The 16,210-nt window shown below is 42.7% G+C and overlaps 1 protein-coding gene across 20 annotated transcripts in view; it reads left to right on the top strand.

The window, feature by feature from the left end:
- The window catches only part of SYTL5 (synaptotagmin like 5), a 291,111-nt gene that overhangs the window by 231,666 nt on the left and 43,235 nt on the right, over nucleotides 1–16,210 (top strand). For all 20 annotated transcript variants that reach the window (XR_008708618.1, XR_008708619.1, XM_055565062.1 and 17 more), the window contains 3 exons: nucleotides 3,464–3,642; nucleotides 5,558–5,657; nucleotides 7,223–7,384. Coding sequence is in view for 18 of the 20 variants with exons in the window: in XM_055565062.1 (XP_055421037.1) it covers nucleotides 3,464–3,642; nucleotides 5,558–5,657; nucleotides 7,223–7,384 (441 nt within the window). In the remaining 2 variants the exon portion in view is untranslated. The remainder of the gene's footprint in view (nucleotides 1–3,463; nucleotides 3,643–5,557; nucleotides 5,658–7,222; nucleotides 7,385–16,210) is intronic.

The raw sequence follows: 16,210 nt of genomic DNA, 5'->3' as shown, positions 1-16,210 counted from the left end.
CGACCCAGGGATCGAACCTGGGTCTCCCACATTGCAGGCAGACGCTTTACCGTCTGAGCCACCTAGCCCAGTTAAATAGTTAGCTTGGGAAAAAAAAAAAAGCACTGGTATCTTAACAACTTAGTAGCCATTTGAAAATATAATGCACAGTAACCATTTGAAAAAATAATATTTTTATTCCATTCTTCAGTCTCGCTCCATCGTGTCCGACTCTTTCCATTCTTAAATAGCCCCTGAGGTGATGTGTGGGCCTGATGGGGACTACATGAGTTGGCAGCAGCATTTTCATTTCCTTTTCCTCATGGATTTTTGTGCAGTACATGTTTTTTGTCATAGTTACTGCCTAAAACGCAGGTTCGCATGGATAGGACTTGATTAAAAAGAAGAAAGTGGGATTGAACGTTAACACTGTGAACTACTGTTAGCAGTTTGCATGGTGTCTAATAGTTGTCACTGTTGTTTCCCTGGGAATTTTAAAATATCCTGCGGTGCCCCTTGTGAGTTGGGGCTGGTGCTCTGGGATGCCTTAACACACAGTTTGGGAACTGTGGACCTAGGATTTTGTTAGAAAAGCAGAATCGCAAGGCTTCCCTGGTGGTCCAGTGGTTAATAATCGACCTTGCAATGCAAGGGACACCGGTTCAATCCCTGATCCAGGAAGATTCCACATGCTGCAGAGCATCTAAGCCCTTGCACGACTACTATGGAGCCTGCACTCTGGAGACCAGGAGCCACAACTTACGAAGCCCAAGTACCCTAGAGCCTGACCTCTGCAAAGTGTGAAGCTACCGCAATGAGACGCCCTGCACAACGCAACTAGAGAAACCCTGAGTGCAGCAACAAGGACCCACCACAGCCAAAAATAAATAAACAAATCTTTAAAAAAAAAAAAAAAAAGAAGACAGACTCTCAGACTCCACCTGGGACTGTGTGGATCAGAACCTTCATTTTAATGAGACCCCCAAGTGACCAGTAGGCAATTAAAGTTTGCAAAGACACCTGCTATCATGAAAATTCTGGTGTTTGGTTTTAGGAACAGAATAGACGACTTAGGTCACTCACTGGCTCTCTAAGTTTTAATTTCCAAATTATTATGGAATCCTTGGTTTGCTCTTGCCCTTGATTTAAGCTTGAAAAAGAGACTGGCCATATCACCCACTGCTTTTGTATCAGTCTCTACTTTGAGCAATTGGAGGAAGGTAATGACTTTTGTTTTATATATAAACAAAAAATATATATACAAGGTATGAGGTCTAACCTCTCTTTGCACTCACCATGGTCTTTACTTCCCAGTCGTTAATAGACAGGGCTTTTGAAATGCCTAGATCACTCCTGAACGCTTTCCAGGTGGTTTTTGTGACAGTCCTGTTGCTAAGACACAGAATTCATGTTGCTGGCACTACAGGATAATTTTGTTACATTTAATTTAAAATGCATCTCTTGTTATTAGTGTCCCATCAGAACTTTCATTCATTCTGGCACATTTGGACAGGGTTTCTTTTTGCATTTTAATTTTATTTATTGGTTGGTGTATTATTTTCTTGTTTAGTGTTCTGTTTGTGAGTTGCTATTTTATACATGTGTAGAAAGTCATGGTCATATTAGTTACTAACCCTGTGGCCTCACAGCTGGTCAGAAGAGTCCTGACAGCTGTGAGCAGTGATGTTGTCGTGGCGTGCCCTTTTGGAAGATGCAGTTATGTTACAGAACCAATCTTGGGTCTGGTTGTCTGGGTACAGTAAAGGCAATCTACTGACACCAGGTTGTGGTGAAGGAAAGTGCAGTGTTTATCGTGTAAATGTCGAGGATGGATGACTGGTGTTTGAAACCCCTCAAACTTCCTGAGGGTTTGAGCAAAACATTCCTAAAGGCCAAGTGAGGGTCTCAGGTCTCAGAGTATGTGATCAGCTTGTGCACAGTTCTTTGATTAGTTGATGATGATCAATCCTTAGGCTACAGAAGGTCTGAGGGCTATGTGCTCATGGTCATCAAATCGTTAATTTCTTCCATTTGATGAGGGTTTTAACATCTGTAAAACAACTCAGGAAATGTGCATCAGATTCTATTAATATTATCTTGGTACTTCAAGGTCCGTCTAGTCAAGGCTATAGTTTTTCCAGTGGTTATGTATGGATGTGAGAGTTGGACTATAAAGAAAGCTGAGCATTGAAGAATTGATGCTTTTGAACTGTGGTGTTAGAGGAGGAAATGGCACCCCACTCCAGTACTCTTGCCTGGAAAATCCCATGGATGGAGGAGCCTGGTAGGCTGCAGTCCATGGGGTCGCTGAGGGTCGGACACGACTGAGCGACTTCACTTTCACTTTTCACTTTCATGCATTGGAGAAGGAAATGGCAACCCACTCCAGTGTTCTTGCCTGGAGAATCCCAGGGACGGGGGAGCCTGGTGGGCTGCTGTCTATGGGGTCGCACAGAGTCGGACATGACTGAAGTGACTTAGTAGTAGTAGTTAGAGAAGACTCGTGAGAGTCCCTTGGACTGCAAGGAGATCCAACCAGCCCATTCTAAAGGAGATCAGTCCTGGGTGTTCTTTGGAAGGACTGATGCTGAGGCTGAAACTCCAGTACTTTGGCCACCTCATGCGAAGAGTTGACTCATTGGAAAAGACCCTGATGCTGGGAGGGATTGGGGGCAGGAGGAGAAGGGGACGACAGAGGATGAGATGGCTGGATGGCATCACCGACTCGATGCACATGAGTTTGAGTGAACTCCGGGAATTGGTGATGGACAGGGAAGCCTGGCGTGCTGCAATTCATGGGGTCGCAAAGAGTCGGACACAACTGAGTGACTGAACTGAACTGAACTGAAGGTACTTCAGAGGCAATAAAGTAGGGGATAAAGGGGAGGGGCTACATTGGGAAGGCCCCATAGGGTCCTGCTGGATTATAGTATGGCTTCTCAGAGACTTATGGGATGGAATACTCTATGTAGGTATCAGAGAGAAAAGCTTGTAGCTTATCCTTGCACAGAAATATGGGTTTTTTTCTTTGTCCTGATCAGTGCATTCTAGACCTTGAAGTAGAGTGACCTTGAGTCTTCCAGTGAAAGAGGAGAAAGCTACAGGGATGGGGAGAGGAGATGGAATGGAAAATGCCTGTGTCCCCCTATTCATTAGAAGTGAATAAACAAAGGCTATTCACTAACCCAATGCCATACACTAATGCCATCCAGCCATCTCATCCTCTGTCGTCCCCAAAAAGGCAATGCATCCACTCTTAGCGAGCATCCTGCCTTCCTTACTAATGGTCCTAGACATTGTCCTTTCTCAGGCTTGGATTTTATGCAACATCAGAAAAACAAGCCATCTTTTGCTTTCTTCCTTCACCGTAAGCTTCCCTGCTCGTTATAAACAACGGGAATTGTAATTAAGTGGTGGGAGGTAGCTTCTGTGGCGAGATCACTAGCATAACCCAGGATGCCTCTTTTCATCTCGTTGATTCCAGACCAGCCTGAACAGCATGATGAGTGCTTACAGTGAGACAGGAGACTATGGCAACGTGAAGGTCAGCGGGGAAATCCTTTTGCACATCAGCTACAGCTATGAAACTGGCGGGCTCTACATTTTTGTCAAGAACTGCAGAAATCTGGCCATAGGAGATGAAAAGAAACAGAGGACAGATGCGTAAGCACATAGCATGTTTCCCAGACTGTTTCAGTCACTGCCCATGTGAATTACGTGTATTTGTCAGCTTGTGTGTTTCTTTTTCAGAAGCCTTGTAGCATTCATCTAGAATCAGAAGGTTGATCATCACTTTCTTCCTCTGCCACACTTCTAAATATTCTCTGACATGCATGTATAATGGTCACGTTTGTAGTTACCTGAGTTTTATTTTATTTAAAAAAAAATTTTTTTTTTGGCTGCGCATTATAGCTTGTGGGATCTCATTTCCCTGGCCAGGGATTGAAGCCAGGCCATGGCATTGAAAGTAGCAAATCCTCACCACTAGACCACCAGGGAACTGTAAGATTTTAAAGAAGCTATTACTCAGCATGATTCAGGACTCACAGATTTGTAGTTCACACAGAGGCAGCTTCTTTGTCATACAAGGCTGACACGTTGGCACACCCCAGGCTGTATGAGAGTATCCTGTTAATTTTTGTTCTGGGAAACCCTCCAGAAAAAATTACCAAGCTGTTTGCCTAATTGAACAACCTGAAAGGGCAATTATGAGGCTCTTGGGATTTCCAGGATCAGCCTGGGAGGGCAGGTGAGACTATGGGAAGGTAAGACCCAGGGCTTCCCAGGACCACAGCCAGCTTGGTGAGTCACTCTGAGGACTCACAGGTCTCCACACACAGTCATAATCAGTACAGGGGAAAGGCATATGTGGCAAAGTTCAAGAGAATCAAGGCTTAAGCTTCCAAGGACCTCTCCCAGTGGAGTCACACAGGATGTGCGTAAGTCCTCCAGCCACAAGTGGTGAAAACACATGGGGAGTGTTGTCTACCAGGGAAGCTCATTGAGAGACTCAGCTGGTCACATACCAAAATCCCAGTCTCCTACATGAAAGCAGGTGTTCAGCAGGAGCTATACTATTTCCACAAATATTTTTGGCACAGTGAGCCACTTATTTCTGCTCCTGGAGTGATGAAAATCCTCCTGAAACCCAGGTTCTGCATGCCAGCCAAGAGCCAAACTTATAAACAGATATTTCGAACGAGAGCAGTCTCAGACCTGCTGTTTACATCTACATTATAGATAAACTAGGTTTAATACACAGCTCAGCAAATCTGTTTCCAAAACTGACAAATGAGTAGACAAATAGATTGGTCCGGTTACCTCCTTAGCTAAATATCAGAGAGCTTCAGGATTGGTATCATCAGTCTCAAAGGGATCATTTAAAGCCACAGTAGGTGGGCTTCAGGACTCTGGTAGCATCTTTTACATTTCAGTCTTGTACATCTTGTGCATTTCTGAGTCTGCCGTGATGCCCTGCTCCTGGGACTGCTCAAGGCCAGGTATTGGGGAGAATTGCTATTTTGACTTCAGGTTGTTAATTTTAATTTCCTCTTTTTCACCATTTCTCTTTATTCACTCATTGACTCCACTCATCAGAAGTCCAGACATCTGAGTGGAGAGGAAAATTACCTCTATGATCAAGAGCATTGTTCATAATAATAGATTATACTTATTCAGTAGTATAATATATTAGCTCCTTGTATGTCAGCTCATTTGATCCTTATCATCCCCTAAGTCATCATCCCAGGTTTGCAGATGATGAAACTGGGATACAGAGAGATTAAGTAAGCTCTTGAGTTCCCCCAAACCATTGACACCTAGAGTAATTCAAACCCAGCTGGCTTGACTCTGGAACCCACTCTCTTTACCACAAGAATTTACAACTTCTCTCTTATTGAAGGGCCAGAATTATATTTCAAAATGTCCTGGTATGTAAACCACATTCTCTTTGGTTCTGTCTCTTATACTCACTAGCCTGTTTCTTTTACCCTTTTTATTCACTGAAGTCCCTGAGCATTTCTCTCAAAGTAGATGTTTCCCAAGGATTACTTTCATTTTTTTTTTAAATCATATACAGTTATGTCAAGTCATACCTTCTTCCTGACAAGTCCAGAAATAACAAGCGCAAGACCAAAATAAGAACAGGCACCAATCCAGAATTCAATGAAACCCTAAAGGTAAATCAATACTCTTTCATGGTAACTTTAATGACTCGATTTACCTCATTGGTTTAGATGTAACTGTAAAGGATTTGCATGTCAAGGCTTATATGTATTTTAGAAAAACAGAATGTGAGTCAGTTGACTTTCTGTTTCTGGAAAAGAAAGCAGTGTAAACCACTCTTAGTCTATTTCTCTGCTGCTCTGATGATTGCACTGGAAGTAGAGATGATCCAGGAAAATTACATCTGAGCTGGTATCAATACCTCTTGTCCAAAAGTATGTTTCACCCTTGGGAAAACAATTTTTTTTCTAGTTCCCTGTTAAAGAAGTTTGTCAAAGTTTTGGCCCTAACTTAGCAGGTCACTCTATACATACTCATTGTTCTGCTAACGCAGCATTAAAATGTGCTGTTTCTTGTTAGGGTTTCAGAATTTGGCTAAATTTATCCATGTGGTTAATGAACAGTGGAGATGCAGGGCTAGATTTGAAAAATCTCAGAGACAGTGGCCTAGGTAAGATATAACCCAGGCCCCAATTCTAGAGACATTACTTTTTCCCATGGGCCTCCATGTAACCTCTTCCCTCACCCTGGACACAGTTGGCCTGGTAAGAAAGTTCCAAGGGGACGGGGATGTTGAAGTTACTGCCAGTCACAGGGTAACTTATGGATCTTGAAGCCAGAATAATGGAGTCATGGAGTCCACCACAGGAGGAAGTTGGCGAGTGGGGGCATATGTCAGCAGGGTCATATGTGAAAGCAGGAGCCAGTATCAAGACAGATCAAAATGAAAAGGAATGAATATATGCAGAGGGTGAATCCAGCAGCCATGACAGGATAGCAAAGATGAGCCGAAGCAGAACAGATAAAAAGAATGACGTGGCAGATCTAGGAAGCAGGGCCAAGGTGAATCATTTCAGAAACAGCAAGGATGATGCGAATCCAAGATGAGGAATCAGTCTGAAGTGTGTCTGAAGTGGTATTTGCAGAGGACAATCAGGAGATTTTGAGGGGGTGTGGGTATGTGGCCCCGGATAATGTTCTGTTGGAAAAGGGAAAACCATGCCAGCAATATTTTCTTTCTGCTCAATCTATGTATATATCGATTTCACCCCTGCACTTAGGCTGAACTTTATGAAGTTTGACATTTGCAAGTTTCTCACTGTCAAACTTTCCTGGATTTGGGTCTTATTGTTATAAATAAGACAGAGAAATTAGAGACTTGATACATTAAACCTCGCACTTACAAGGTAGTTGTTGACAAAATAATCAGGCAAGTAAAAAGCAAGTAAAACTGAAAAGGGGACAAGCTTCATCACCTCGCACTTTTTATATAATATCTGAAGTTTATCAAACCTGCATGAAAAGCCTGTCAATAGATCTTTCAGTGCTAGGTCTCACGCAAATGAGTTTATGGAATAGAACCTGACTTGTAGCAGAAATGAAGAAAAATGAAGTGTTTTTCTCTTGGGTTTGTTTTGTTTGTATTACTACTGCATATGATCTGGAAGCTGGTAGAAGTAAATTTCACCCTGTCCTAGAAATGGATATGGAGTGTGATGTTGTAAATCTGGTTTTGCAGTACACCATCAGCCATGCCCAGCTGGAAACGAGAACTCTGCAGCTCTCAGTCTGGCATTATGATCGATTTGGACGGAATAGCTTCCTGGGGGAGGTGGAGATTCCTTTTGACTCATGGAACTTTGAAAATCCAAGTGATGAGTGGTTTGTGCTTCAACCCAAGGTAGGAAATGCTTCCAGATGAGTCAAACACTTACACAAGGAATGAGCAAAACTGATGTCAGAGGCCTAAAGAATCTGAAGACCTCTAGTTGTCAAGTGATAATCCGAAAAGATTAGTGCAGCTTATTTTGGAATGATATAATAAATGTAAATACACTCTTTTGGAGATCCTTCTTTGATATAGACTGTCTGTAAAATGCAAGCCATAATCTTGCATAATCATATTTCTTATTAATTTGACCTGCTAAAAATATAGTCAGTATTCAGTAGTCACCATGGATAAACAAAAGAATACATTATATGATCCAATTAGGTCAAAAAATTTTTTTTTCAAGGCTGGTACTCGAAATTAAATGCTACAATAGTATGTTCTAAACTAAACCAACAGTGCCTGGGATTCACTCTATGCAGTTGGCATCTCTACAGTAATTTTTGAAGTCAAAAGTGAGATGGGATAAAGGTCCCACTTATGTAACCAAAGATTGTTCTTTATATAGAGAAGGGAAAAAAGAACATGATGGTTAAGATAGTGGACTCAGATCAGACTTCCTGGGTTCAATCCTGGCTTCACGACCTCTGTGTAACCTTGGGGAAGTTACTTAACTTCCCAGGCCTTGGTGTTCTCATTGGTGATATAAGAATTGGACATCAGTTTTAGGGATGCTGTGAGGCTTGAAGAAGCCTGCCTTGTGATATTTGCAGTGTCAGACACGTTGTAAGCTTCTCGATAAATGCTAGGCAGTGTTTGTTACGTTGGAATCCTTATATTGCAATTGACAGAAACCCCAGCTCACACTACTCAAAAAATGAAAGGAAATTATTGACCAGAGATGATCAAGCATGGCTTGATCCAGATGCTCAGATCTTAGCAAGGCCTGATCTCTCTGTATTGGCTTCACTTGCAGACTTCATGCATTGTGGGCCTCCCCTCACTAATCCCAGGTCTGCTTCTCTTGAACACCACAACAGCTGCAAACCTCTCATCCTTGCCTCACACTGTCCAGGACAGGAAAGAGTTCCTCCTCCAATAGTCAAGCCAACATCCTGGACCTGGTTCCTAATTCTCATTACATTATTTGCCCATCCTTAGCCAATCATTGCAGCCAGAGAGGAGAGATACATTGAGGGGCTTAAGACCATCAGAACATAAAACTGGTCCTGAAGGTGATATCACCCCCAAATAAATCCAGGTACAGGAATACTAAAAAACAAAAATGGTGACTGAGTGCTAGACAGCAAAAACAAACATTGATCATCAATAATAGTGTTTGTTCATCATCATGAGTAGTAGCATCATTCACATCTCATGGTTACAACCACTGCTAAGCATTGTTATCCCCATTTTATATGAGGAGCTTGAGACTCAGAAGTTAAATACAACTTTCTGGTGGATTTTATAAGTGTTGACCTCAAAAATTTGGTATAAGTAACTCATGGACAACCTTTAGGAGGTTTACTTTGGCTCTGGGTAAAATTGACAATGAAATAGGGATCCTCAAACAGAAAACAACCTCACTCCTGTGACTCACATAAATATGGTAGAGAGAGGAAGTACAATGTTAACAACAAATAAGTCCACAATAGTGTAACATTTCTCTGACATTATTAATAAATATGAGAAATATTTGGTCACTACAGCATTAAAGTTCTGTGATTTGAATGAAAAGCCTCACCATAAAGGATAGCAATTAAGTTGATTTAAATCTTCTGGTACTTGCTTCCTTTTGTGTATAATGAGTGAGTATCAAAGAATCATATAAAATGTCCAGTACATCATGTGGTGTGTGACACTGATGAAGGACAAGTAACATGCATCTAAGTCCGTGAAATTAGCTTGTCCATCAGAAATGTAACAGAAGAGCACAGAGGAGCTGTTTTGGAAACCCGCTTGGAGGGTTTCCAGTCAGTTTCTTGGAAATGGTTGGAGGATTTGCTCTGAGATGATATCAATATTCTCTCAGGCATTGATTTTGCTTAGGAACCAGCAGCTTTCCATGGTAATCACCTTCACATTGACATTGAGTGGTTTGATTTTTTTTTATTACAAGTGAGAAGCATCTCTCTGAGGCTGCTTAAGGTGGAAACATTCTGATGGTGTTTAATGTTAGTGGAACTCCTGTGATCCTCTGCCAGAACCCCTTGGATTCCTTTAACCATGTCTGGTGTGAATTTTGCCTCCCAACTGCCTCTACCTGACTGTTTTTAGAAGACTGTCCTCAGGCTATTGTAGATTTTTCCCATGTAGGCAGAGAGTCAGAAATTCCTAGGAGCTTCTGTCCCTCCTGCCGCAAGGCAAGTCTTCACCAATAACTGATAGATGGTGGAGTCTGAAAGCTCAGTTCTATTACTGAGAGAGGGAAGAGCTCTGAGGCGTTATTTACCCTCCAGAGCTCTCCTGCTGGATCAGAAGCCCTCACCTGCCTTCCTCCTCTTCCCCAACCTATCTCCCCAGCCCTTTCCCTGGCCTGGCCTGGGAGCGTTTCCTTAACAGGTCACTTGCAAAAGAATCCTCATCTCAGCGTTGGTTTCTGGCAAGAAGTTGAATAGCCAGGTGTTAGTCGCTCAGTCATGTCTAACTCTTTGTGAACCCATGGACTGTACCTACCGGGCTCCTCTGTCTGTAGGATTCTCCAGGCAAGAATACTGGAGTGGGTAGCCATTCCCTTCTCCAGGGGATCTTCCTGATCCAGAGATTGAATCCACATCTCCTGCAGTGTCAGGTGGATTCTTTACCATCTTCTAGGAACACAGTCTAAATTAGTGTCTAATCCATGTCATCTTTTCCTGCCAAGCTTTCTCTGACATGTATAGAGGAAAGGCTGCAGGTTATTCAGACTTGCTTAGGTACCATGCTTTCCAAACTTGATTCTCCATCTCCCTCCTTAGTCATTTCAATGCAGTAGCCACTTCATCAACTATAGCTCTAGCATGAGCCACCCTGGACACTTGATGTTTCTCATAGATTATCCAGCTGAGGAGCTGAAGGGTGAGCTACAGGGACCAATTTCCTTGGTAACAGAGGATCAGAAATAATATTCCTTAAACATTCAGAAAGATGGACATCCTTTGGCAGTGGGAAGATTGGAAAGACAGAGTGCCTTACTGCTTATCAACTATCTGTTGGTGAAAAGTCCCTGGACACTTACCTTTGATTTTGCTATGTGTTCCCACCCATCAGGAGGCTGGTGCAGACAAAGAAAGAACTCAAGATGCCAGATGTACTTACTGTAAAGTAAGTACATCTGGCACAGTATAACTCCCATTTTACAGCGTGATGTGGGATTGTTTATTAGCTGTAATTCATTATCTTACTGAAAAACAAGAAGAGCTTGTCAGTGTAAATTGCCTTTCATTTATTCCCAGAAGGTGCTATTATAAAAAGGACTTTTGAATGTCAACAGCAAGCTTAAGTGGTTTTCCAAGGAAGCCTTCTCTGTCTCACCTTCAGGCAGAGTCAATGTACAGGAGGTCCTGTAGAGTCATTGCCTAGCTAAAGGGCTCTCTTTATGTGGTATTTTGGACAGACTTGTGTCCATGATAGATGACCCCACCTTAGCCCTGTAAATGTGCTGGGAACTCTGCTTCCTACTCTGATTGGCAGTAGATCCCTGTCTCTTCAAAAAGCAAAAGATAATGGGCATTATCAGATTATTCCCCACCCCTGCTGAGTCAGATTCCTTCACTGTTTTCCTATTGACTCTGGATATTGTTTGAGTAAATTCTAACCCTCACCCTGGCACTCAGCGCTCAGTTGGTATGGCCCAGTTTTCTGGAGCAGAGGAGTCAGTGCTTTACCTGTATCCCCATTTTCATTCATACATGGCTCCCCTCAGCTGTCCCTCCTGCCAGCCAGTATCTGCCAATCTTCGCAGGATAGGCATCCTCGGGCTGCTGGAAGGGGCTTGGAATGTGGATGTCCAAAGCCAGAATAGCCTAGGAATTTCAGTCTTGTGGAAGTTGAGGGCAGAGCCTTTGGTCAGTAACTGATGGGTGAAGGAGTATAAACACCCTAGCATCTTTGCTTTGATCAGGAGCACTCCAAGGTGTGATCTGTCTTGTCTTCGGAGCTGCCCCATGGAACTGAGCAAGGGTTACTTTCCCTGAACTTGACCTGACCTTGTAACCTTGGCGAGCCTCTCTTCCCTTCACGGTCCAGCTACCCTACTGCCCATCCTAATAAAACACTATAATAGAAATTTGTGTCTTCAGGTCTCCTGAAGACCCCAGAGTAGACACCTTGTTTTCATCTTCCTTGCAGCTTCCTCCCTGTACACACACATCTGAGCACACCTCCCAACCAGCGCTCAGACACATTCTACACAATCCCCACTGAGTTCCGCTCATGCTACTTTGTTGCTTACGTGTTAAGTCACTTCAGTCCTGCCCGACTCTTGGTAACCCTATGGACCGTGGCCAGCCAGGTGCCTCTGTCCTTAACCCAGGCTAATCTTCCCCCACCCCCCCATCTTCATATGTCATCATGTCTGCCATCCTATAAGAACCAGACAAGGGCCCCCTTGTTATCCCAGTCTGGATTACTCTCTCTTCCCACAGTAGCTTGTATTTTTTGGCTGCACTGGATCTTCAGTGCAGCATGGGCACTTCTAAGTTGCGGCCTGTGGGCTTCTCTTGTTGTGGAGCTCAGGCTCTAGAGTGAGCGGGCTCAATAGCCGCAGTGAACTGGCTTCTCTAGTTAAAGCCTAAGGACTTAGTTGCCCAAGGCATGTGGGATCTTACTTCTCTGTTCAGGAATTGAACCTGTCTCCCCTGCATTCGAAGGTGAATTCTTAACCACTGGACCACCAGGGAAGTCCCCCAGAGTAGTTTCTTTTATAGTAAGTCCCCTACATACGAACCTTCGAGCTGTGAGCTTTGGAAGATGTGAAAGTGCATTCGCATGTCCAATCACGCAAATTAATTCAAGTCTCTGGCATTATATATAAAGTTGGGTACCTAGGCTAACTTTGTTGGACTTATGAACAAATTGGATTTACAAATGCACTCTCTCGGAACTTAACTCATTCAGTAGGGAATGTACTGTACTTGTATTTGGAGCAACTGTAATGGTTTGTGTGACACCGAGCTTGCTGTATGGTAGAAACCTTCTTCAAGAAATCAGGACTAATAATTATAGGTCAGTTCATGGACAAAGTCACAGAAGTCAAACACATACAATGTTTTCCAATTGCATTCCTTATGGAATTTCCAATGCATTTATTAATCACTTATTTTAACTTAAATGTGTATTCATTTTCAAGTTGTCTAATACAGGGGCACTTTTTTTTTTTGAGTATAGTTTCAGTAGTTGAAACTCTATCATATCCTCCTGGAATACATTCTGCCCCTAATGTATCCTAATCAACAATTTCTTGTTTGAGTTTCTCTAGAGTGAAACAAAAGTTTCAGAATACTTGCAAAGTCAACCAAATGCAAGATCTTTCTGAATATTCATGATCTTTCCTCTAATCTTTTACAGCATCAAGCCCAAATAGAATCCAATAGTGAATTTATTTTCACATCTTTAGTTCTTATAAGTTGGTCAACCTCATTTTTTATAGTAGCAGCTGTCTTTAGGGACTCTTCAGTTTGTGCCATTCAGTTATATAATTAGAGCCACAAATATGCCTGGCATAAAGAGCTCTGGGGACGAATGCAGCTGACTCAACTGATGGGAGCAGGCATACATGGTCTTTGTATAGAGCATCCTGCTCTTCAGTGGAAATAGAGAGCATTCATGTGACAAATCAGTTAAATAAGAGCAGATTGATAGAGTTGCTATGGAGTATATTCCTTCTAGATAGAATGAAAACTCATGGAAAGCAGGATCTCTCTGTGTCCCCATAGCACTTAGCAAAATGCCTCAAGAATCATTACTGTTGGGTGGTCCAAAAAATTTGTTCAGGTTTTCCCATACCATTATACGGGAAAACCTGAACGAACTTTTGGTCCAATCCAATACAAGGAGACCTTCCATATGTGTTGGTAGAATGGAATGAATTGAATTGAATTCTGCAACCTTTTTCTGAGCAAAAGTTCACTGAATAGTGGAAAATGGTAGTATGTCAGGAGAGGACATTGCCCTGGAACTTCCTTGCAAGTGTACACCCAAAAACACCCCCAAGATGTTAGCTGAGTGCAGGTTGAAGATGACTCCCTCCTTGGGCTCTCTTTTGTATGTGATTTTAATCCTACAATCTCTGCAAATATGCTATTAGTATAGATAGTATAGTAGAGTATAGATATCTATAGTATGTGACACTTGAACATATACTTTTCCCTGTCAATACATTTTCCTACCCAGACGTCTCAGCTGAAAGTAAATAGAGCTTGCACTGGTTAACTGTTGCTGTATAGAAAACTACCCTAAACCTTAGTGGCTTAAAACAACCATTTATTATTATTGTTCTTGAGTCCGTGGGGGTGACTGGGCTCAGCAAGGTGATTCTATTTAAGATCTCTCATATGGTTGCAATGGCACCCCACTCCAGTACTCCTGCCTGGAAAATCCCATGGATGGAGGAGCCTGGTGGGCTGCAGTCCATGGGGTCACTGAGTGTCGGACACGACTGAGTGACTTCACTTTCACTTTTCACCTTCATGCATTGGAGAAGGAAATGGCAACCCACTCCAGTGTTCTTGCCTGGAGAATCCCAGGGACGGGGGAACCTGGTGGGCTGCCGTCTATGGGGTCGCACAGAGTTGGACACGACTGAAGCGACTTAGCAGCATATGGTTGCATCTAGATGGTAGACTGAGGCTGAAGTCATCTGAGGGCTTGACTGGGCTGGTTGGTCCAGTTGGATGTCTCACACTTGATGTTGGCTGCCAGCTAAGAACTCATCTAAGCCCACCAACTAGAGCACCTATGTGTGGCTTCTCCATGTGATGTGGACCTCACATCATGGATTCCCAGAAGGAGAATCCCAAGAATATTCATTTCAGGAGAATAAATGGAAGCTGTTCATCTTAAGACCTGAGCCCAGAAACTGGCACATTGTCACTTCTGCCATAGTCTACTAGTCAGAGCAGTCATAGAGCCCACTCAGATCCAAAGAGAAAGGGCAAATACCTCAACCCTCGTTAGCTATAGTAACAAAAAGAAAAACAAACCCAGTGACCTGTTTCATTTGTCATAATACCCATGATAATTTTCCATTTGTGACTTTCACATAAACTAAACTTTCCTGAAACCATCAAAGCAATAAGAAAACTCCTCACATAAGGCACTTGATTTAGAATAATAAGATTAAATGTTAAATGGATAGTCTGATTCACCACCTAATCTCATTTGTGCCTCTGGCAAGATAGCTGAATAAAAGCTTCAAATGATTTTCCCAGCCTTACTAATAAGGTTTATCACCACCAAAAAGAAGGTGTGATCACTCACCTAGAGCCAGACATCCTGGAATGCAAAGTCAAGTGGGCCTTAGGAAGCAACACTATGAACAAAGCTAGTGGAGGTGATGGAATTCCAGTTGAGCTCTTTCAAATCCTAAAAGATGATGCTGTGAAAGTGCTGCACTCAATATGCCAGCAAATTTGGAAAACTCAACAGTGGCCACAGGACTGGAAAAGGTCAGTTTTCATTCCAATCCCAAAGAAAGGCAATGCCAAAGAATGTTCAAACTACTGCATAATTGCACTCACCTCACATGTTAGTAAAGTAATGCTCAAAATTCTCCAAGCCAGGCTTCAGCAGTACATGAACCATGAACTTCCAGATGTTCAAGCTGGATTTAGAAAAGGCAGAGGAACCAGAGATCAAATTGCCAACATCCATTGGATCATTGAAAAAGCAAGAGAGTTCCAGAAAAACATCTATTTCTTCTTTATTGACTACGCCAAAGCCTTTGACTGCGTGGATCACAGCAAACTGTGGAAAAATCTTTAAGAGATGAGAATACCAGGCCACCTGACCTGCCTCCTGAGAAATCTGTATGCAGGTCAAGAAGCAACAGTTAGAACTGGACATGGAACAACAGACTGGTTCCAAATATGAAAAGGAGTACGTCAAGGCTGTATATTGTCACCCTGCTTATTTATGTTATATGCAGAGTACATCATGAGAAATGCTGGGCTGGATGAAGCACAAGCTGGAATCAAGATTTCCGGGAGAAATATCAAGAACCTCAGAGATGCAGATGACACCACCCTTATGGCAGAAAGCGAAGAAGAACAAAAGAGCCTGTTGATGAAAGTGAAAGAGGAGAGTGAAAAGGCTGGCTTAAAGCTCAACATTCAGAAACCTAAGATCATGGCATCTGGTCCCATCACTTCATGGCAAATAGATGGGGAAACAGTGGAAACAGTAGCAGACTTTATTTTGGGGGGCTCCATAATCACTGCAGATGGTGACTGCAGCCATGAAATTGAAAGCCACTTGCTCCTTGGAAGAAAAGTTATGACCAACCTAGACAGCATATTAAAAAGCAGAGACATTACTTTGCCAACAAAGGTCCATCTAGTCAAAGCTCTGGTTTTTCCAGTAGTCATGTATGGATGTGAGAGTTGGACCATAAAGAAAGTTGAGCATGGAAGAATTGATGCTTTTGAACTGTGGTGTTGGAGAAGACTCTTGAGAGTCCCTTGGACAGCAAGGAGATCCAACCAGTCCATCCTAAAGGAAACCAGTCCTGAATATTCATTAGAAGGACTGATGCTGAAGCTGAAACTCCAATACTTTGGCCACCTGATGTGAAGAACTGACTCACTGGAAAAGGGCCTGATGCTGGGAAAGACAAGGCGGGAGGAGAAGGGGACGACAGAGGATGAGATGGTTGGATGGCATCATCAACTCAATGGACATGAGTTTGAGTGAACTCTAGGA

This window comes from Bubalus kerabau, chromosome X (assembly GCF_029407905.1).
Source record: "Bubalus kerabau isolate K-KA32 ecotype Philippines breed swamp buffalo chromosome X, PCC_UOA_SB_1v2, whole genome shotgun sequence".
NCBI classification, from domain to species: domain Eukaryota; kingdom Metazoa; phylum Chordata; class Mammalia; order Artiodactyla; family Bovidae; genus Bubalus; species Bubalus kerabau.
The sequence above is the reverse complement of the archived record's forward strand: the minus strand, read 5'-3'. Positions and strand labels throughout refer to the sequence as shown.